The sequence below is a fragment of the Solea senegalensis genome, linkage group LG18, assembly GCF_019176455.1.
Source record: "Solea senegalensis isolate Sse05_10M linkage group LG18, IFAPA_SoseM_1, whole genome shotgun sequence".
Classification (NCBI taxonomy): Eukaryota; Metazoa; Chordata; class Actinopteri; order Pleuronectiformes; family Soleidae; genus Solea; species Solea senegalensis.
In genome coordinates this window covers 14900756-14923501 of record NC_058041.1, presented here as the reverse complement: position 1 = coordinate 14923501, position 22746 = coordinate 14900756, and the positions used below count along the sequence as shown (strand labels likewise).

At 40.5% G+C, this 22746-nt stretch overlaps 1 protein-coding gene across 1 annotated transcript in view; it reads left to right on the top strand.

Annotated features, from left to right (window-relative positions):
• Positions 1–22746, top strand: part of LOC122759230 (protocadherin-15-like) — a 226307-nt gene that overhangs the window by 107670 nt on the left and 95891 nt on the right. The window contains exons 17-20 of the mRNA XM_044013918.1: positions 5268–5400; positions 8288–8367; positions 13068–13161; positions 17781–17909. Of these exons, the coding sequence (XP_043869853.1) occupies positions 5268–5400; positions 8288–8367; positions 13068–13161; positions 17781–17909 (436 nt within the window). The remainder of the gene's footprint in view (positions 1–5267; positions 5401–8287; positions 8368–13067; positions 13162–17780; positions 17910–22746) is intronic.

Genomic DNA, 22746 nt, shown 5'->3' with positions numbered 1-22746 from the left:
TCCCATCTGGCACCTGGTGCCAGCACGGGCTGCCAAATCAATAGCGAATGTGAGCCATTGCAGATTGAAGGTGGTTCTAGTGATTGGCTCACAGATTGTCCCGAAATTTCCCCTGATCCCCGCGGAAAACCCAGCGCGCGAAACAAATCAATGGCTGTCTCGTTCACCGGATTTGTTAAAATTATGGGTCAGGACCCAAAATATACCCGGAGAGTTTTGGTTGCACGCTGTGTGTGGATGTTTCATTCAGATTAGATGTGCATTGATGGACCCCAGAATGTTTATAGAGAACTCATTTACTCACATCAAGAGGTATAAGACAGAAGAAGGCACCATGACAGAGAGGCGAGCAAGTGTAAGATCAAGCATACATTTGCACTTAGGGTAAGATACTGCACAGGTAAATTAACGCGATTAATTGCAATTCGATGTTTTATTTGTTTGTTCAGCACTAATTACTACTCAATAGCAAAAGCGATATTATGTCTCTTTACTTTCACAAAGTGACCAAGATCAGTCCAAAAATCTGCAGTACTTTGATGCTTCAGCAGGTCAATTTACAGCAACACTATGATGCGTCTAATGTCCCTTGGAAGTCTCAAGCTCCAGTGTTTTAATTTCACATATTGTATGTGAGCCATCGTCGAAGATAAACATCAAAATCAGAATCAGAATCAGAATCAGAATAGCCTTTATTGTCGTTATTTTGTGGACAACGAAATTTGGGTGCCACTCCCTTGGTGCAAAATACAAATATATAAGTAACAATTTTAAAAGAGAAAATAGAAATATTAACAATAAAATAAGAATAAGAACTGTTGTTTACATTTTTTTCAGAAACTATGACTATGTATAAATTAACATAAGATAACAAAATATAGCAGCAAGACCGGTGTAAAAACAGAAAAAAAGAAGGCACTTTAAAAGAGAGAAACATGACCAAAACACGCATGAGCAATTACAGAGCAATTAAAAAATGAATGCATGAAAACATGGAGCATGTTTTTGAATATTTCACTCCTAGTGGCTGCTAGGTAAAGGGGACGTATATGTTGTCCAATTTGAGGGTCCCATGTTTTGTTGTTTACCATCGTTATGGAATTGAAAAATGGAGTTGAGAAGAGAGAGAGGGAGAGCGCTGCAGTGGGTTCTCATCAATAATTCCATCTGAATAGTTTTAATAAAACACTGGCTTTCACTCTCTCTGGCAGCATACATTTGTCCAGCCTTTGTCACTTCATTTATTTATTGTGGTGAGCATAAACAGTTTCCATGGCTTTTCTGATCGATGATTCAGTTTGAATGGAGCTAATCTCTCCCTTCACTCCCTCTCTGAGATCCTGCCAAGTGGGCGCACAAACTGAGTGTTTGTGCTTCCTACCCGGAGACATGGTGCATTTAAGGTCCGGTGTGAAAGATTTAGGTGAAATCATTTCCAATTGGCAGAATATAAAATAATTATACTCAGGGTTTTACAATTTGTACAACCGCCTGAATATCTGAATGGTTTCAATTACCAGCAACGAGCCCTATATTTACAGGATTATCAGGGGCGGGTCTTCACTACTGAGGCCGCCATCTTGGACCAGCACGTCTTCACATATTTTCAGCTGAAACTTCCCCAGTAGATGTTGGAGATGCCAAGAATCAGACGCTCTAAACTTGTTAGTGTGTAGTCCAGCAGTGGGCAATGTGAACAGAACAATGTGTTTGATCCTAAGCATGAAGGTCATGGTGGGGTTGGAAGCCCAGCTGACGTAGGTACCAAAGTGGGATTCGAAACCGCTGACCTTCTTGCTGTGAGGCAACATTGCTAGCCACTTGTCTGCCGTGTTACCCTTCACTTGTTAATTAAAAGTACGGTTAGCCACCCAGAAAATACACAATGATTCATAATATATATACATGTATATATACATGTATATATATATATATGTCTATATATATATATACATATATGTCTATATATGTATATATATATATTATATTATATATATATATCCTGTATAATGTAACTAGAACAAACAATGGTCTATGTCACAGAGTCCGTGTAACTGTCCATGGTACTGATCATCTTGGCAAGTGAAACAATGTATTAGTTACTTCTACTACTAGTTAACCTGTTCAATAGTTAGATTGACTAGTACAACAATTTTTCACAGCTCTCCATGCTTAACACCGCCACGCGGCAGCATTTAAAGGTTCTTTGACAACAGCCTTCATTCAACCCAATTCATGCTGGTGTTATATATTTAAAAGAATTAAAACAAGTTTTCAGAATGTTCAGGTTCCTCAAATATGAACATGTTCTGGTTTCTTTGCTCCTAAAACAAAGAAATCATTACAACTCAATCATTTTGGTTTTTGGACAAAACAAGACACTTGAGAAGATCATCATTTCCAGGGTTTGAAAAACCCTCAACAATTTACATGTACACTGTTCATTTACAAAATGTGCAGGTTGATTGAGACCAGGTTGCAGGACTTGACTGTTAAAACCATAATGTTTGAGGATTTCTTTCCTGTGTTTTTCAAGTCGGCTCGCGTTGACCCCATCAATACTTTTCCTCTCTCTTTGAGGCGGAGTGAAAATAATTCAATACGCGTAAAGTTGCACACACCTCACTGTGCAGCCACGCTGTGCAGCCAAATACCAGTCAAACTCAAAGCACTTTCATTTTAAAGTGGCCGTCGCAAAATGTTCTAGAAAACACCACGAATAGGTAACACCATGAATATTTCAGAGCAACTTTGTGTTAAAGGGTATGAACTGCAATGCTATGGTGGATTGATCATTTGAATTCACTCATTTGGCAGATCGCTACATACAGTTTGTATTTAGAAAGAGTTACGCCAGATTCCGGATGAGTGAATGTGGCGTGTTACTGCCTTGGTACGTCTCTCTTTTAATCCCATTAACTAATGAGATTTTCACACACGTTCTTTTCGGTGATGGACCTCGAGTCTGTTTTTTCCTGCAAGCTCACAGCGAGATCGGAATCAAGTACATAGACACAAGGAATTCTCTCACAAACATGTGATTAAGAAATAGTGGGAAGATGTTAATGCAGAATATACAAATATACAATAATGGGGCAAGATAGCGCACAAATTGTGCCAGTTAACAGTTCAGTAGGGTTCAGTAGGGTGACTTAGTCCTGCTCTGGAGAGCTCTCTCTCAAAAGAGACTGTGTGCGGGCTGAGTTGGGTCCTTTAGGATGTTCCCTGCCCTCTTTCGAGTCCTGGAGGAGCACAAGTCATGGATAGAGGGGCAGGGATGATGCACTTGGCAGTCTTCACAGTGCACTGCAGTCTGGTTTTCCACACCACACAGTCAGGTGCAGTCATTTGCATAGAGGGAGAAGTTTTATACCGTGAAAATGAACTTTATTCACAGTTTCGTCTTCTATATCTGCCTCATACGTCCCAAACACAGCATGTCCTGTTCCTGTTTCAAAGTAAAAGCCCTCAAGCATTCCACTCTTTTTTTTTTTTCTTATTGGAGAATCCTGGCGTTTAATTGAGTACAGTGAGCACATGTGGATTTTCAAAAGCAAACTTTATGTAAAGTAAAGCAGAAACTCCACAGTGGCTCCGCGGTTCATTAAACCATAGTTTCATGTTTTCGAGTGGTATTTTGGAGAATGCATTACAACGCTCCTTTTCCTGTTTCATGAAGCAACTCGAAGTCCATTGTTTATTTATTATTTATTGTCGAATGGCAACAAGCATTAACGGTGTAGTTCACCTGCCGCCACCTACTATGCTGTAGTGACCAAAGTTCTGTGTAACTGATGTTGCTGCTGCACAATGCTTAGACTTACTGTTTGTTCCACCTGCAGTAACTTGTCATTTGTCAAAGTTTCCTCACTGTGCTGCTGTTGTTTATAGGGGCGGTGATACTGCTCTAAAATCTCCAGAACCAGACCAGAAACACCTTTATGGTTAAATAACTGACATTATCAACCATGGGAAACCGGTTAATAGTTGCATCCCTATACAAATATGTCGTAAAAGGCTATAAAAGGCAAAAAAGAAAATCTCCTCTGACTCATCTGTGAGTCCACACTCAGTCTCTGGGAGCGACTTCCCTTAATGTGACCTTGATAAAGCGGGTGTCACTTTGCGTCTCAGCTGAGTCTGACTTTAATTTGCTGTCTGCACTGCGTTATCTCTCAATTGTGTGCGCGGCAGACAAGTTGCTGGAGGGCTGAAGAATGCCGACTGCGACCCAGGTAATTAAATCTTTACAGAAAGATAAACTGACACAAGGACACAAGCTGTTAACGGCACCGGAAATAAACAGCTTCGTCAATCTCAGGTCATTACGGTGACGTTGACTGAAAAATGTCACTGAGTGCACCTTATTAAATGGCCGGTGTTATTTGTCGAACGGGAAGGACTGGCAATTAAGACTTTTACAAAGCATAACAATCCCTCGCAGATATTAATCAAAAATGTGTTTTCACTTCATCTTCCAAATTAATTCATCTTTTTTTTTTTTTTACAGTTTGTTGGCTTTAAAGCCTTTTCTCCAACTTTCCATACCTGTTAAGTAATTTCCATATTAATCTATCATCCACAGTCGGTTTAGCAGCTCTTGCTGTATAACAGTATTTAATAGAAGTCCATGTACATTCACTCCTACAGTACATGCAGCTCTGGGTATTTGTACATGCCCTTAAAATATTTGTTCTATTAAAAGTTTATGTGTTCTGGTGCAGGGTTCAGGGTTTTGAAAAGAATATTTGAGATTCTGAAGGTTTTTGATAATAGCATGTATAATAACTGCATAATATGGGGCACATTGAAAGGGTGATATAACATCCTAAGATGTGCTTTCTTTCAACTGAATTAATTCAAAATGTTCTCTAAGTGGAACAGCAGCAAACCGGTGCATGAATTAGTAACTGCAACGGAAAAAGAAGTTCGCCAAAAATGCTCAAAGATCCAGAAAGCACTCTGGGTGCCACTCAAACTGCTGTGGACTTCAAACTCTCATCGATTACTTAAACACAGCTTGAAGTGCAAGGGAAACAAACACTAGTCATCCACTCTAAACTTGAATAATAGACCGCTCACTTTCTCTGACACTGTTTTTGTTTTGTTTTTTTAAACCTGCTATCCTCACGAGGTTCTTCTTACTCGCATTCCTTTTCCACCATTCATCTGCTTCCACCTTTTACCACCACCTTTAACTGCAACTGCCCGGTGTGTCCAATTTGTCTCAGTCCATCTCACACCCTTGTCTTGTCTTCTCTTTCTAGGTCATCAATTACCACTGTCTACATTGACGTTTTGCCCCCAAACAACCAAAGTCCTCCCCGTTTCCCGCAGCAACAGTACAGCCTGGAGGTCAGCGAGGCCATGAGGACTGGAGCTACACTGCTCAACCTGCAGGTACCATCGTGCTCTCTGTTTCTACTCATGACCTCTAGTGAAACTATTACTAGTTAACCTGTTAAATAATTAGATTGGTCGAGCTTTGACTGGTACAACCATTGTAATATTGTGTTGAGGAATTGCAGCTGGCCTTTTTCCATTATTCATTCATAACAGGACTCGGGCTCAGCTCGACTCTACTGAATTTCCATTAGTGATAGTACCTGGTGCTTTTTTTTAGCAAGCTGAGCTAATATAATAAACTGTGGATCAGTTAAAAAAAAGACTTAAAAATCCCTAAAAACATGTGTTAATCTCCAACATTTAGCAAGGACATTTCAAAAGTCTTAACATTTAACAGAGGAATCTGGTGTATTTAGTGACAGCACTGGATCACAACCCGTTCAGCTGTATTTCAGGTCAGCGACTGTGTCAGATGGAGTCCGGTCATGCAGGAAGTACTGAACTAATCTTTTAAATGAACTGATTCTAATGATTCAGTACAACGAATCGAGCTGCTGTATTCGTCACGAGTTGGTCTGTGTCCCGCATAAAATGTTGTCAAGGCAGTAGCATGCAGCCGTGCTATTATGATCCCGCCCACGTTGAGGAGGAAATGGTCAACGAGTAGTGTTAGAACTGTATAATGGAAAAGCACCATAATGGCTCTTTTCCACTATGCGGTGACTTGGTTTTACATGCGACACACAAACGAGTGACTCGTGACTTGTAAAGCAGTTGTTTTCAGTGTAACTGAATCGTTAGACTCAGTTCATTAAAATATTTGTTGAGTACTTCCTCCATGACTCCGTCTGACACAGTCACTGGACTGAAATACAGCAGCAGGGTTTGTGATGCTTAAATACAGCAGACTCATCTGTTAAATATTGAGTTTTTAGACATTTACACCACACTTTTCTGTTAAATATTGAGTTTTTAGACATTTACACCACACTCTTCTGTTAAAAATTGAGATTTTAGACATTTACACCACACTTTTCTGTTAAATATTGAGATTTTAGACATTTACACTCTTCTGTTAAAATTGAGATTTTTTAGACATTTACACCACACTTTTCTGTTAAATATTGAGTTTGTAGACATTTACACCACACTCTTCTGTTAAATATTGAGTTTGTAGACATTTACACCACACTCTTCTGTTAAATATTGAGATTTTTAGACATTTACACCACACTTTTCTGTTAAATATTGAGATTTTAGACATTTACACCACACACTTTTCTGTTAAATATTGAGAAGACATTTACACCACACTCTTCTGTTAAATATTGAGATTTTAGACATTTACACCACACTTTTCTGTTAAATATTGAGATTTTAGACATTTACACCACACTCTTCTGTTAAATATTGAGATTTTAGACATTTACACCACACTCGCCTGTTAAATATTGAGATTTTTAGACATTTACACCACACTCTTCTGTTAAATATTGAGTTTTTAGACATTTACACCACACTTTTCTGTTAAATATTGAGTTTTTAGACATTTACACCACACTCTTCTGTTAAATATTGAGTTTTTAGACATCTCCTTGGTTATTGTTGGAGATTAACCCAGATTTTTAGGATTGTTAATCTTTTAAACTGATCTACTTGATTGTGTCGGACGTCTCTTCCTGTGACGACACTCTGAGCAATCAGTGGCCGGCAGTCTGACGACGTCACACATAGTACCTACTCAGTGCGCTTGGACCACGCTAGCAGAAACGCAACTTAACCGTGCCGTGCCGAGGCGTGGCGAGGCGAGCTGGTGGAAACACGCCATTAGTGTGGTTGTATGAGGGACTGACACAAAGTCAGTGTGTCCTCCCTTTGCTGAGAGCGAGGCTGAGACACAGAGGGACTCAAGGTAAAACACATCTGTCGCACCCATGTGCAATTCCAAGTCATTACCGCCACATTGCCAGCACCTCTACCCATAACCCTCCACTCTCTATTCTCACTAAGCAATTTATCCTGTCAAAGTAGTAAACATCCAGGTTTATTTTTTGCAATAGAATCTACTTCTGGATGTTTCCGTAGGTGCTTCTTGGCGCTTTCAGTCATACTCTCAACTGTTGGCTCAACCGCCTCGCTTTATTAGCGCTGTGTTGCTGTTGTGCTTCCTCCTTGCCTTCAACAGCCTTGAGCGTAAAACTAAGTGTGGGACTGTCGCCCATGGGGACGAGAGCTAAACACAGCTATATTTAGAAACGCAGTGTATTAGGACCTCATTTGACCGTGGTTTTAAAGTCATCGACATTTGTTTATATTTAAAAGTTGCATACTACAGCTTTAACAGAAATCCAAATAAAAGGCACGTCGCCATTATATAGGATTTTACCACCAGAAATTATAGTTTGTGATGCTTTTGAATACTGTTCTCTCCCCACGCCAAAGTCCATATTAAAAATAAACTATTTAACCTCACAGCGTACAGAGTTGACGTTACTTAGTCCAAATGTGTTGTTTTTTGACATCAGTGTTTGGAATCCTTCTTTCAAATCGACCAAAATAACACACACTTGCAGCAGAAGACCAGCTGCTCCTGTGTCTCCATGAGCTAAAAACCTGATTTTTTTTTTTGGTTTATACACTTAATGTTCCACGTAGAACGTCCTGTGGAATAGTGAGGAAAAAATGGGAAATACATTCGATTCTTGGTATAAGGGGCGTGTACAGCGTAATAGCACTGTTTATGTGGCTATACCTCATACAACCACACTTAAGATTTTCCTCCGCTGTCCTTTTAATACCGCAATCGCTTCACATCCCGCATGGTAACTGCAGAATACTGCTGTTTAGAGATCAGCGCAGTGACACTAGTGGTAGAATTATAAGAAATATTATTATAATTTATTTTAAATTATGTGTCCGTCTCCTCTGTTTCCTTATTAAGGCAGTGGATCGTGAGAGGGACGCTATCACCTACAGAATCTATAGTGGAGACCCACATGGACAGTTTGCCCTACAGGAAAAGTAAGTTTACACGCATAGAAATCTTTTTTTTTTTAATTACATTTGAAGAAAACCTTGGAGCTTGTTGACATTTTTATACTCCTGTCACGTTCTCTGTGTGCCATGTGCCGTTATTGTGTACGCACAGACACACCCGCGCTCTCTCTCTCTCACATTCTCCCACGTTCACAGACACCACAGCTTTTGTTTTCGGTCATCATTTCTTTGCTCATTAAATGGGGGAATGATCCTATCTGTGTTGATAGGGACAAAAAGAGGGAGTTAAAGAGCTGAGACGTCAATGATGAACAAGAGTGACAGACAACTGGGGATTTAAAGATGAGCATTAAGTTACAGAGCTGCTCAGAAATTCATAATGGTGAAGATTAAAGTCGGAGGGCTTTCATTTGGGCACAGTATGGCGCTGTCAGACGTTATAAAACGTTCTAAAAAGTTGGACAGATATTTCAGCGTCTCAACTGTTTTTTCTGCAGAACAATACCTCATGCCGTGCAGCTCTTATTGGCACAGGATCGTCTGCTTCTGTGCGGAATGTGGCTCAGTGATTTCTCTTGAGGGAACTCATTATTTTAAAAGGACCAGTGTGTAGGGTTTAGGGCAGAGGTCTCAAACTCGTGGTCCATGAGCCACATGAGGCCCTCCAGTTGATTTCATTCGGCCTGCCACTTAATCTTAACTTAATTTTTTTTAATTGTTTGTTTTATTAAGATTAATTTAGCATCATAACTACATTTTTATTGTAAACTATACATCGTTCCATGTCAACACAAATTCTTTTATTTTTAAATGATATAAAATATAATAGAAAAAAAGAAAATCGGTCCACTACTGACCAGATAAAATGCTCATTTGCGTTCGAGACCCCTGATGTAGGTGGTGGTGTCCATAGAAGAGGACACGCACATTCAGATTATGATGAATTCATAAAAAAAAGACTACTTTATCACATTTCTGTTCTATGGAGCGGCTGTTGATTGATGATAGAGCCGGTTGGCTCCTGTGGTCTACATACCGATGTGTACCAGGGCAAGACACCTACTGTATATATCCAGCCACAGACCAAAGTGGATAATGCCGAGGTCAAACTGCAAGTTTTAAGCAGGATTAAAGGTTGATCCGGCAGACGTAAAGTGTTGGGACCCTCAATCGCCCTCAAAAAACTCATCACTGTGATTCAGACTGAATGACAATCAAGGATGGATGTGGGAAGATTTTGACCTTCCGACAGGAGCTCTGCCATGTTTAATTTATTTTTATTTCTTTACAGCTTTTTTCTGCTTTTCGACAATGTGTTCCGTCTCCTCAGTGACGGCCTCACCCTGCCTCACCTCCCTGACTTACTTCAGCTTTGCGCTCCTTCACTAAGATCAGCTGCTCTTGGTCGTCCCAAAGACGAGGCTGCAGCTCGGGGGGGTTCGGGTTGTAAATCCGTCCATCCGTCTTCTACCGCTTTATCCTCCACGGGGAGGAGGGTCGGGGCTGTACCAATCTCAGCTGACATAGTCCATCGCAGGGCCACATGCACAGACAAACAACCACCCACTCTCACACTGGTCAATTTAGAGTGTCCAATTTACCCAATCCCTATATTGCATGTTTTTGGACCCACCAGAGTGCTAACCACTACACTAACCATGTGGCCCCTGGGTTTTAAATGTGCTTTATAAATAAATTGGATTGGATTGGATGTGGAATGGGTGTTTGTCTTTGGCGACGTGACCAGGATGTGACTCTGCCTATGTCAGCTGAGATTGGCACAGCGCCCCTGCGACGAGTCTTCTGTAAAGTACTTGAAAGCAATACTTGAGCAAAAGTATGTATGTATCTTACCAGAAAATGACTTTGGTCACCTTTTATAATTATTACTTGAGTAAAAGTCTTAAAGAACCTGACATTTACTGTACTTAAGTATCAAAATTAATTTTCTGATATTAAATGTACTTAAATATTAGAAGTAAAAGTATTGGTTGGTTGCTCAGCTGAGAGCTGGAACCCGGTGTCCGGAGTGTACAACAGAAACAACGAGTGTACAACTGGTGCGCTTCAAGTCCACTTAAAGCTGAAATCTGCGGCTAACAGCTGAGTGGCAACAAACAGGCATTACGTCACCAACTCAACTTTTATTTTGTAGTAATGAGTAACGAAGATAGTTAAGGGAAATGTATCGGAGTACACATTTAATTTAGGAAATGTGGTGAAGTAAAAGTAAAAAATTGTCATAAATATAAATAACGCAGAAAATTCTCCTTAAGTGCAGTAACACGACCCTCGCGACCCTGGAAGATGAAGCGGTAGAAAGTAAATGGATGTTCAAAAGTAACACACGTAAACAAACAAGTGGAGCGGTATAAGAGGAGTGACTCTCCCATCCAAGGTCATCGTTTTGTTTCTTTCGTTGTGTTTTGTGTGTCTTTTATTGATTTTTCTGAACACAACACACAGAGTGTCACACACAGCTTTCACACTCACGATTGTTTGTGCTGTTCTTTTTTCCGTCATCACCTCAGTTGGTACGATTACAGTACTAATGGCTCTGTGATTGGCTAATGTGACATCGTGGTCAATGAAACAGTATCAGTATCAGTTTTCCTTTTTTATCGTTCTAATAAATCGACGAAGTGTATGACGGGTTATTTTTCTTAACATAAAGTCACTGCACTGCACTGCACAGGCCATGCAGTAGTTAATGAAGGAGCCAAAATGCATTTAAATCAATATGTAAATCATTTGGGGTGTGAAAAATAATCAGTCAAAGCTGATTAGTCAGAAGTATCAGATTGAAGCCTTTTCTTTCTTTTTTTAATACTTTTTTTTGTCCATTGTGAGATTATGTGTCCATTTATTGAATGGTATTTTATAACTTAACAGAAACTTTATTAAAGGAGCGAGATACTGATTTGTACCATTCATTCATTCAGGTTTTTGAGTATGTTTTCTGGAAGGACTGCTGCATAAGAATAATGTCCTGTTGAGTCATTATACTAAGCACACCCCAGAGGGCATTTCTTTATATCATGGTGAGAGAAGTGTTGATATGGTCGCGCATCCGCATTAGGAAAAGTACCCATAATCCCATAACAGTAAAGAAAATAGACTTCTGAGTAAGTCTAAAGCTTTTATGGGTTTTTTATCAGCACTTGTAAATGACTACTAAAAGTGGAATTTGTAAGACAAATTAACATTCTGAGAAAACAAGAGCGCACCACTGACTTAGAGGAAGCACAGACATTGGCCAATGACTGGATCTGTCATGTGAAACATACACATCCTGGGTTGGGATTTCTTTTTTTCTTCGTAACAAGGGCCATTAAAATTTCCACAACTGTTACTTTTAATCACATTGATTATTTTAAATTACTGGTACTCTCTCTCTAATGCAATGGCTGTAACTGTTTCTGTTACCCTCAGTCATCCACTCTTTCACGACCGCAAAACAATTTTATTTCTAACAACAGTCAGTTCCAAAAGCTCTTCTACAAATTCCACTTCTCTAGGTTTCAGCTTTCGAGCCATGAGCTCACTCAACACAAAGTCTTCCCCGAGTCTTCCATATCTAAGTTTGCCTTACCTTGTAAACCCTCTCGCCCCCTAAAAAAAAAACATCAGCTTTTTAGCTCGCGGAGACATAAGGGACATGGTCCGCTGCCAAGTTTATGTCTCCTGTCAACACTGACAATCAGTGGTTTGAAAACTCTTGAGTCCATGTCCGAATAAGCAAAAACAGATTTTAAAGAGGATGACATGGATACCACCCCTCTGACAGACTGGCAGTTCAGAGTGTACCCCGCCTACCTTAAGTGGACCATTGGACTACCAGCAATTAATTCAAAATGACCATGAGATCGACATTTTAGTGCTTTAATCATGTACTACCTGAAATGTCACCTACACAGAGTTTCCTTTAGGAATAGTACCAAAATAACCCATTTTTGGTGGCGCTAGACCGACAATATGTATCATCGGGCACAGCCCACACCCCGCCTACTAAGTAAAGGTAGTTCATCTTAAATGAGAAACCCTCCACACCTGAAAGTTGCCCGTCTCCCATGTTTAGCTGTTGTATGTTGTCGCGCTGTGTTGTAGCTGCTTAGCCGATATTGCAGGTGCATAATGATGGGAATAATACACAACTCCGTATATGGACATCCTGGGGGGGTGTGTTCATAAGTCATAAGTTCATAGGTTTTGTCTTCTTTTGTGTTGTTCAGTCAAAGATTCATTTTATATCCCATTTTGAGGATAAAAAGTATTTGATGATATGAAGTAGCAATAATTGTGCAGAAGTCACAAATGAAATCCAATGTTAAAAATTATGATCACTTTTTGCCCAAGTGTTATATAGGTGGTGAAAATGACATTATTTATTTTCATCATATTGACGAGGTTGTGCTTAAAAAAAGAATACAAGACGCTCTTTATTGCACATTTTAGCAGTAATGGAAAAAAGCAGCCGAAATGCTCTGTGTTATAAGGGTTTTTTTTCTCATTTGTGGCATTTTCTTGTATAAATAACCCTATGTAGAGAGAACAATCTGTCTTCCATTTGTTTTCCTCTGTGTTTGTATGGACACAGGTTACTTTTCATTCACTGCTACAATTCTCCACAAATGTAACGTCATCCTCTTGTAAATATACGTTTAGTAACTTCTTAAAAAAAGGAATACGTTTTCTTTTGTGCTCTGATCTATTTCTCTCTCCAGTTCAGGGTATTTGGTTCTGGACAAGCCTCTGGACAGAGAGTTTCTGGATTATTATACCCTGGTGGTCACAGCCTCAGATGGACGCCCAGATGGGGTAAGAACCTTGTACTTGACTTGTTTCACATTTTCAGTGGAATTTAACAGAGCTGCTCGTCTGAGGGAATCTAAATCATTCCCTCAGTGCAACTCCGCAAACAACAGCTGTGGTATTATCTGAATTTTTTTTTGAATGGCTTGTCATCTGCTTATAGCCATAATCATAACCATTATCATGAAAATAAATGGACCAAATCAATTTATACCAATGAGTTTTGGATGAATGTGCGCGCTGAAATATTTAAATAATCAAACGACTATGAGAAATAATGGGAAACACTGGCTTTGGGCTTGGCAACCGTGAAGAGAGTAAGAGGTTTAGAAAATGGATGAGCGGGAAAAAGAACATAAGAAATTACAACCGAAGAAAAATTGTCTTTATTTGTATGTGATGGAGAGGTCTTTGGAATTACATGGCTGCAGCTGGCTAAAAGTGGAATTCATACTTTTTTTATATCTCCCTTTTAGCCTTTTCTTCACACATATTCCGTTTTTTTTTTTTTAGAATTCCATAGTGGAGCTTTTTGGAACGCTTTCCAAAGTTGCCCAAAAATAAAGCTGTAGTTTTTAACTTGTTTCTTTAGCCTATCAGCTAAGCATGTCTGTGGTGGGTGACGTATTTAAAGCAGAACTATGCAGGATTTCTATCCTAATTTAACCGCTTTAAAATCATTGTGAGGGTTGAATGTCTTGCTGCGGGGACATTGAGGACTTGTCTCCTGGCTGTAAACAACGTGAAGAGTCAGATTTTACAATCGTACATTCATTTATGTTCACATTACATCCCATCATCACAATCGCATCAAGCACATTTCAGCCTCTCAAGTCCGTCGTCGAAAATGATGACTACGTGGTGTTTTAATAACCTTTAATAAAAAAACGTAAACGCCTCTGCCTCGTACGGCTTTTAAAATGATGTGAAAATCTCCTCGTGAATGCAGTTCATTTTCATACCACCGGCTCTGTGTGGAAGGCGCTCGCGATAAAATGTGCAAAATGCGAAAACAAACACCTCATTTGGACTTGTTTACTCCTTGGCCAGAGCTGTTTTGCCAAAAAATCTAGGAGCGCTTGCCCTTCCTCACCTTCCTAACTGGTCACAGATCATTCTCTCCCTTTCTCTCCCCTTCCCTTTCGCTTTTAAAAGTCAAATCATTAGTCGCCATCACATGAAAGTCAAATAGAGACTTTGGATGGAGCCCCCCCCTCCTTCGTCCTTCTTCACCATTCCACCTTTCATCAATTTTCCCTTTCTTGCGTCTGTTCCTCCTCCCAATCATCCATCTCGTTCACGGGTGTTGAAAGAGTTTGTTCCCCAATGTCCATTAAAATAAAAGGTTAAGTTTAAGGTCCCTCTGAGCACCAAAAATGCTGATTTGGATAGCCTGACCTTTTCTCAAACATGCATACACACACACACACACACACTTGCAAAGAATATGGAGGGAAAAGGGAAGAGGAGAGTGTGAGGCATTCTGGGAGCTCTTATTACCTCAACAATTGTATTCATCCACATGTCTGTGAAGGAGCCTTGACACACACATTCTCACTCAGTCGATGGCTGTCTTGACCATGACAATTAGTGGATTCTCTCTGTGCACCAAAGGTCTTAAAGATGGAGAATGGCTAAAATTAGTATGAGCATTTTTTTTTTTCTGCTCGACACTCCATTAGTTCTTGAATTAGAAGATGAGTGTGTGTGTGTGTGTGTGTGTGAGAGTGAAGGGATGAAAGAAAGAATAAAGGGAAGAAAAGATTGTACGGTTAAGGTTTTAGTTTCCTTATATGGGGCTATTAATCAGCATCAGGCTGAAGGCCTTGGGTTGTCTTGAGTGTTTGTGTCCCCTATTATTGGATGTCTCATCATGAGCGTCAGACTACAAAAGTTCTTAATTGGCTATTTGTGGCTATCAGTGAATCCATCATACTGCCACGCATCATGGACCCGACGGGCTGCTGCAGTGAACCGGCACTACTGTACACACATGTGCATCATAGGAATGCCGCTCAGGAGTTCAGTGACCCCGCCGGCTCGTCTCTGTGCCGCCACTGTGTCCCGAGTCCTTCGTCAGCTTTCCGTGGTTTAAACCAGTGGTTCTCGAAACGAGAAAATATCATCACCAATGTTAAAATACAGTGGCGTAAATAAGGTGGAGCAGACGGAAAATATCACAGAAACTTCACACTGCTATAGTGAAATTATCATTATTTTTTTTGTATTTGTTTCATCTACTTCACACTTCACACGTCAAACTTCCTCAGCTCCACTCCGTTCACATACCCTGGTATACAGTTGCAAGTATGTGAACCCTATGGAATGACCTGGATTTCTGCATAAATTGGTCATAAAATGGGACCTGATCTTCATTTAAAGGTGACATAGAATGCTTGTATCACACATATATGTTAGTTATGGAGGTCTACTTATGTATATTAACTTGTTTTCATGGTTAAAAACCTCCTAATTGCTGCAAACGAGCCGATCAAAATATCTCCTCACTGACGCTCTCGTCAGCCGCGCTGTTTCAGACCAAAACCACACCCCTAGAACGTGGACTGTGTTGTGATTGGCCAGCCAACGAGAGCTTTCCCACTGTCCTGTGATTGGCTAGGTACCTGGAAGTGACGTAATAGATAGGCCAGCTCTCAGATACACAGCTCCCCCTCTGGCAAGGTGGATGCTCTGCATCTCAGCAGCTACAACGAGAGTAGTTCTTCTTCTTCTGCGGTTGAATGTACGCAACCGGATGTGCCCGGACTAGTGCCCGCACCAGGAGGCGCTATGGTGGTGAGAGGAGTGGTGAGGATTTTTGATAACGACATCAAATTAAGGAAGTGCCGATCCGCTTCGCAGAGCCCAGGAAAACAATACAACACTATTTTCTCAGCAGTGGCTGAACTGTTTGTTCTGAAACTTTAGGGTTTCATAAACGAAGGTAATGACGCAGATACACACACACAAACGCAGCGTTAATTGGAGCTTCCGGTCTATGTGGGCTTTAAGTCACAACAGTAGACTAACACGAGGTTGGAGGTGTTGCCTAGAGTTGCCCTGCCCTATAAAAAACACACACCAGTTTTGAGGTTGCCATTCTCAAGAAGCGTTGCCTGATGTAAACCATGCCTCGCACAAAAAGAGCTCTCAGAAGACCTATGATTAAGAGTTGTTGGAAAGGGTTACTAAAAGTTCTGTATTATTTAGTAGAAGATTATTTCTGATTTTATCATCAGTTTAAACATCAGTCCAAAGCCAAGTTCACAGTACAACACTTTTCATAGTTGTGGAATCACTATGAAAACACACTCCATGGAGTCTTCCAGTCGTTGCGAGTTCACACTACGAAGGACATTTCAAGCAAAACTGGTGTTTGAATATTCAAATTACATTGGGAATAGAATCCATGCATAGTTGGACTTTAGAAAAGGAGTTTACAACAACGATTCAACACGTTCTTCAAACTAACTTCACCGCTGTCTTTTTTTAAGGGAGGAATAAAGTGTCAGTGCTCCAACCAGAACCTACACAACAGACTTTGAATTACCTTTCTACATCACACAGAGGCTAATTCTCCTCACCGTGCCTTCACCTTCACCTTCAGTCAGATGTAAACTGCTCCACAATGTGTGCACTTGGGCTTTGACCCACAGAAATGAATAAAGAAGTCCGTATGAGCTGTGGAAAACATGGCTAAATCAAGGCCAGTGCAAAACTGATGAGATGGAGTTCAAGCGCCTGTCAGTTTAAATAACTGAATATGTTAAACTCTCGCAGATAAACCGCAGATTTTGTCTCCAAGTTGAATTAAAACACAAGTACTCAAGTAATCTCCTAAAACGTGACCTTAACTTCTACCAAAGTCATTTTTTGGTAGTATCGCTTTCAAGTACTTTATACAAGACTGCTAACTGGCAGCTAACATTGTTTTGGTCTCTGACATAAAACATTGAACTGAGAAATGCCTAATACTAACAAGCTGATACGAGGGGCAGAATATTGCCCCCTTGTGTAGCAGAGGCTGACACACTTCATTTAACAAATTGATTCCCTGCTACAGTTACGCTGGTGAAAGGAAAGTCGTCCAGTTCAATGGCCTAGTGGAGCTGCAGCCATTTAAATGAGCACGGTGTGTAAATGGATAAGTGAACATGTGTAGCAAGCGTCATCAATATGTCCTATCATCGCATTTCCCCTTTTATCGACTTTCGTTTCAGCAGTCATGGTCGCTTACCGTCAGCGTCCAGTGCCATCATCAACATGTTAAATCCTTTAACTAAGAGAGGAAGGCAGTAATGCAGCGTTAACTTGTTGCATCCCCACTCAGCAGAGGCTTAGTTACACTTTAAGTATGTTTGACATGTTGTCTGTAAAATTGCATATCTTAAGCACATTTTTTTAACACATCGAGATTATTTTGTTCAGCCTTTTTTGAGTACGCAGGACAAAAGAGAGGGAGAGAGAGAGCGGGATGGCACCCATTTGTGTGTCACATTTTAGCAAGAGGCCTCAGGATGGGAAAAGAAACTCAAGCAATGAGTCAAACTTGAATGAAAATGTAAACATGACGGTGTTGTTTCAACTGACCAGAGGAGAAACACTGTTTGTGTGTGTGTGTGCAGACCTCCAGTGCGTCGGTGAACATCGTCGTGACGGATGTTAATGACAACGACCCGCTCTTCGTTACTTCGCTGCCAGTGAACCTCACTGTCACTGAGGAGCAGGATGATGCCTACGTTGGACAAATCAAGGTAGGAGACACACACACATGCACACAGACACACAAGCACTTCACCCTTTTACTCATAAGCACCTTGCGTTTGATTTCTTTATACTGCCTTAAGTGCCATGTGCTGTGTATTGTCTAGTGTCGTTCACGGACCCAGCACTTCACCTACAGTTCTGCCAAGTGTGCATTTGAATGATTCTGATTCATAAACGAGTGAAATACTCCTCGTGTGCTGTCACGTCATAGTATACGAGCCTAATTGTGAATGAAGGGGATCTCTGGTCCCGACTGTAAAACATTACAAGAGTGGAATTGAATCACGGTGATGCAACGTGATGGTTTGTTTGCCGCATGTATTTGTATATGGTAATACACTATGGCAGCGACGATTATAGAGCTGGAGAGCAAACATGACAGTAGTGCCAGAAACACAAACATGCTGCAGTTATACATGTTCACACAGAGTGATATGTGTTTAAACAAATACTGGGTCTCATTATCAACATTTCCTTTCTTATACTTTATTAATCCCTTAAGGAAATTCTTTCTCTGCATTTAACTCATCCTCTACTAGGGACCTTCCTAGTATTAGGAGCACTGAGCAGCGCCCGGGGGAACAATGGTTGTTGGGTACCTTGCTCAGCGGTACCCAAGCCCTTTGACCTTTTGGGGACTCAAACCGGCAACCCTCTGGTTACAAGTCAACTGATCTCATATTGTGCTGTGTTAATATCATGAACTCTTCTCAGCACCATTTGGATGCATTTTACCTGCAGCCTTGTCTCCACTCACTGTACCTGGACTTGGTCCAGACCTAATAACGACCTCACGTATTCCCCAAACACAGGTCATGGGTAAATGTGACACTTTGATCACTGTGATAGGCCCTGATCTTTAAAAAAAGGATGCTCCCTCAGTTGCACATGCGCTTGGATTTCTTCCAGAACTTAATTTATAGCCCCTTGTACACCAGTGCCAGGCGGTCTTTGATCAGTGTGGCACTTAACTCGCTTCTAAATGTTAACCATGCCTCCTTGGTTGAACACTCGGACTACTCCTGAGATAAATATATACTTATATTGTCTAGCGTTTTGGAAAAAGTTTTACTTTTTACACGACTCCAAAGTTCAATACATTTTATTTCTTGGACTATCAGGCCCAATTCCAAACTTGTAAATCCACTCTTAAAATAGACATTTAATTCCATGCTTTCCAATTTTAACTGTCAACATGACCTCTGGGAATCCTCCAAATTCAATAACCAAAAGAAAAAAAACAAAAAAAAACCCTAATCTTTAGAGAGGGCAGTTGAAAGTATTCCAAACCCAAACTTCCTTCCTGTCAAGGATCCTTGGGTATTTTCCAAATCAAAGCAGACAGCGTGGTCTCTCAGCAGTCCGCAAGACTTGGTGTCCGGGCCTCATTCCAAACCAGGGTCTGTACCTGTGAGTATTAAACTGATTTCTTGGAAAAATGACAGGACCTAACCTTGGTGCTCAGGCTAGTAAGGTGAGGAGGAAGAGAGGAAGGCGAGGAAGTGAGACATGTGTTTGGGTAGTGGAGGGAAACCAGAGGGAGACACACTGACAGGACAGACAGAAGGCGAGGAGGACAGAGCTGAGGGGAGTGCGGCTGCATTCTTCATCTGACTTTCATGAGCTTCAGACGTGGTCCTCTCTAATGAAGAGGAGAGACGAGCAGAGGGGGGGGTCACGTTAACGTCAAGGCGTGATAGTTCATTAAAGACATAACACAGTGATTGCTGGTTGAATATTAAATCCTCGTCTTCATTTGCATTACATTATACAGTGGCAGCTGATATGCAGAGTTGATGGCTGATATTACAGGACTGAAAAAAAAAAACTATATCGTACATACTATAGTGCGTTATAATGTCCAAGTACAAGTAATGACATCATACGAAATTCAGTTATGAGTAGTACATGATGTTATAGTTTAGTGAGGTATGATGTCATAGCACTACAGCGAGTATTGATGTCACAGTATGGGAAGGTATTGTGTACTCAAATATGACATTGGGGTACAGGGAGTTGCGTCATAGAATACAACACAGTGTCTTCGATAGTGGGTTATGATGTCATAGTAGAATAGGTTAGGACATTGAAATAAACTCAATAATGTTATGTTATGATGTTACAGTGTTCCACGTTATGATATCATGGTACAGTGATATCTCATAGTATAGCTAGTTGTCACAGTATAACAAGTTATGACATCATTGTATATTTATATGCTGTGTGTTTTCAATGAAAATTACAATAAAACAAAAAATCTAACCGTTATGACAAAACAAAAGTATAGCACTAGTAGGAGACCGAACATAAAGGACGCCACAAAGTTATCCCATCATAATTCCAATTTATTAAACAAATTTTGCCATTTCAGACCAAAAGTGTAATTAGTAAAAGTAATAAATGAGTAGTGTCTGGGCCAGTCCAGTGCGTATAGGCAATTTTGGTGGCGTACAATATGCCATGGCACATTATGGCAACATAGTATAGTAAGTGATAACTTAAATAATATAATGAATGTTATGCACATTATGACATCATACTGTATGTACAACAGCATATATGGACTCTGAATGGATATCTACTGTTAGTGACAGGTCAGCTGGCTCAAAAATAGGCTTATTCGGCGTCCTGTCTTGGCCAGATATGAGGAATGTTACGAATCACTGTGTTTGGTTCTGTCAAAGAGTAATGAAATTAGCTTATCAGCGCCTCCAACGATCCCTAATTAACACGTCGCGTCTCGTGTAACAGTGAAAACAGCCCGTTTGACAGAGGAGAACAGACTGTTTCTTGGCCCTGACCGATAATTTCCCGGAGTCTGGTGCCTCATTGCTGATATAACTTGTTAATTATTGAGCTTAATGAGACGTGGCGTGTCTGTTGTCAGAGTTATGAGGTTTTCTGACTTGTAAATAGCATCCATTTCAATATCCAAGTCATAATTATGAAAGGGAAAATCAGATTTTCCGCAGAGGCCGCAGTTTATCTGATGTGGCACTTCATAACGCGGCACTGCCTGAAAGCAAAAGACGAATTGTTGAGTGTAACTGAAGTGGAATGAAACAGCGACAATGTTTTCACCTTTACATGCAGCATCCAGAAAGAAAGTATAAAAATGAACATGAAGACATGTTATATCCACTTCTGCTTTTTATGATGTTCTCCATCTTCACATCGCTCTGTCTTTAAGTTCCTCTCTGCCTCTCCCCGATCTCCAAACAACGCCAAGAAAATAATAAAAGCCCAAAAGCTGGATGCTTCATTAAATTAAATAAAATTTAACACCAAGCCAGTGATGAATCACTGCATACAAATCACATCATGGAGATTTAATTCTTCTCTCTCACAGTCCACATAGCACTGGAAAGACGGCCCCATTCCCGTTAATCCTCATAGTCACATGATGAAATATTAACGATGCAAAATTGGGGAAATGGGGGGGGGAAAAAACTGCATCGCTGCACCAGCAGTAATGACACAGTATACAGTAAACACAAAAAGGAACATAAATAGCTGCTAAATATATGATAAATCAATTAAAACGACATTTAACGTCCCCTCCCTCCTCCCTGCATCACCTCGTGAACACGTTTGACTGAATCAAAAATGTTCAAGTGGGATTCGGAAAAAAGGGTTTCTGCTAGATTTACTCTCAGAGCCTGAGCCTGAGCGACTCGTGCCACTGAGCAAAGTCTTAAGATCAGTCATTCGCAGACACTGGGTCAGCAACCACAGGCTGGTCAGATAAATGTCAGAGACTTTTTTCTCTTCCCAGCCCTTTGACTCAAGATTTACTGTGTATGTGCAGTGCACTTCTCTGCCACCAGAGAGCGCTCATTCATTTTCCATCATAGTCACGGTTTCAGCCATGACGACGCAGTTGGTGAGGAGCAGGACAGGAGAAAAGGATGATTGGATAATTAAAAAGAAAAGAGTGCAGAACCACCAGACCTGACTGAGGGAGCATTTTTGTGTATACAGCAGCAGAGCAGGGGCAGGGCGGGGACAGGGAGCGCTGAATATTCACATTCTTTGAGCAGTTGAATTCACTTCTGAAATAAATGCATAAAAGTTGTGATTCATTTATCAAACATATGCTCTTAACCCTTTAACACAGAGTTTATCGCAGACGCCACGTTTGCACAAGCTCACTTTGCAATGGTTTGTGGTATCCGAAAGGTTTCTTCAACGGTTTCTGAAAGCTGAGAAATTGCCCTTCAAAGCCAATTGGCGGTTATTATGGTAATTTCACTCGCACTGTTGCTGGAAGCCGGGGAATCAGCGTCTTTGTCAGCAGAGAGGAGAGAATTGAGAGCGCCTGTACATAGTTTCCATTTGTTGGCCTGTTTTTGCACATTGCGACAAAGGCTCAAACAAATGCTATTTTAAATGTGTTATACTGTTCACATTACAAATTTAACTTCATTTCAAATTGTTAATACACCATTTCAACATGCAGTAAATTGAATGTTGTTCTGAAAAACTGGGTCGAAAGCACTTACTCACAGGCTTACGTGTCGAAGGGTTAATTGGCAACTGAAATAGTCAAATTTGTTCATGTTGTGAAATGTGTCACATTATATTGCCGTCTTGAAAAAATAGGTTTTCATATAAAATGTTTGGAAAACACCGCCAGTGATGGCTGTCACAATATATAACTCTTAACACTAAAGGACTTCACTGTCAGTTGCTTACAAAATTGCAATCTATACACATACAGTGAAAGAGAAATATAGATACCTCAGATTTCATTTCTCCCTTTCACTCTATCTCTCTCTCTCTCACACACACGCAGTTGCACATTTATTTTCTCTCCTCCACTCG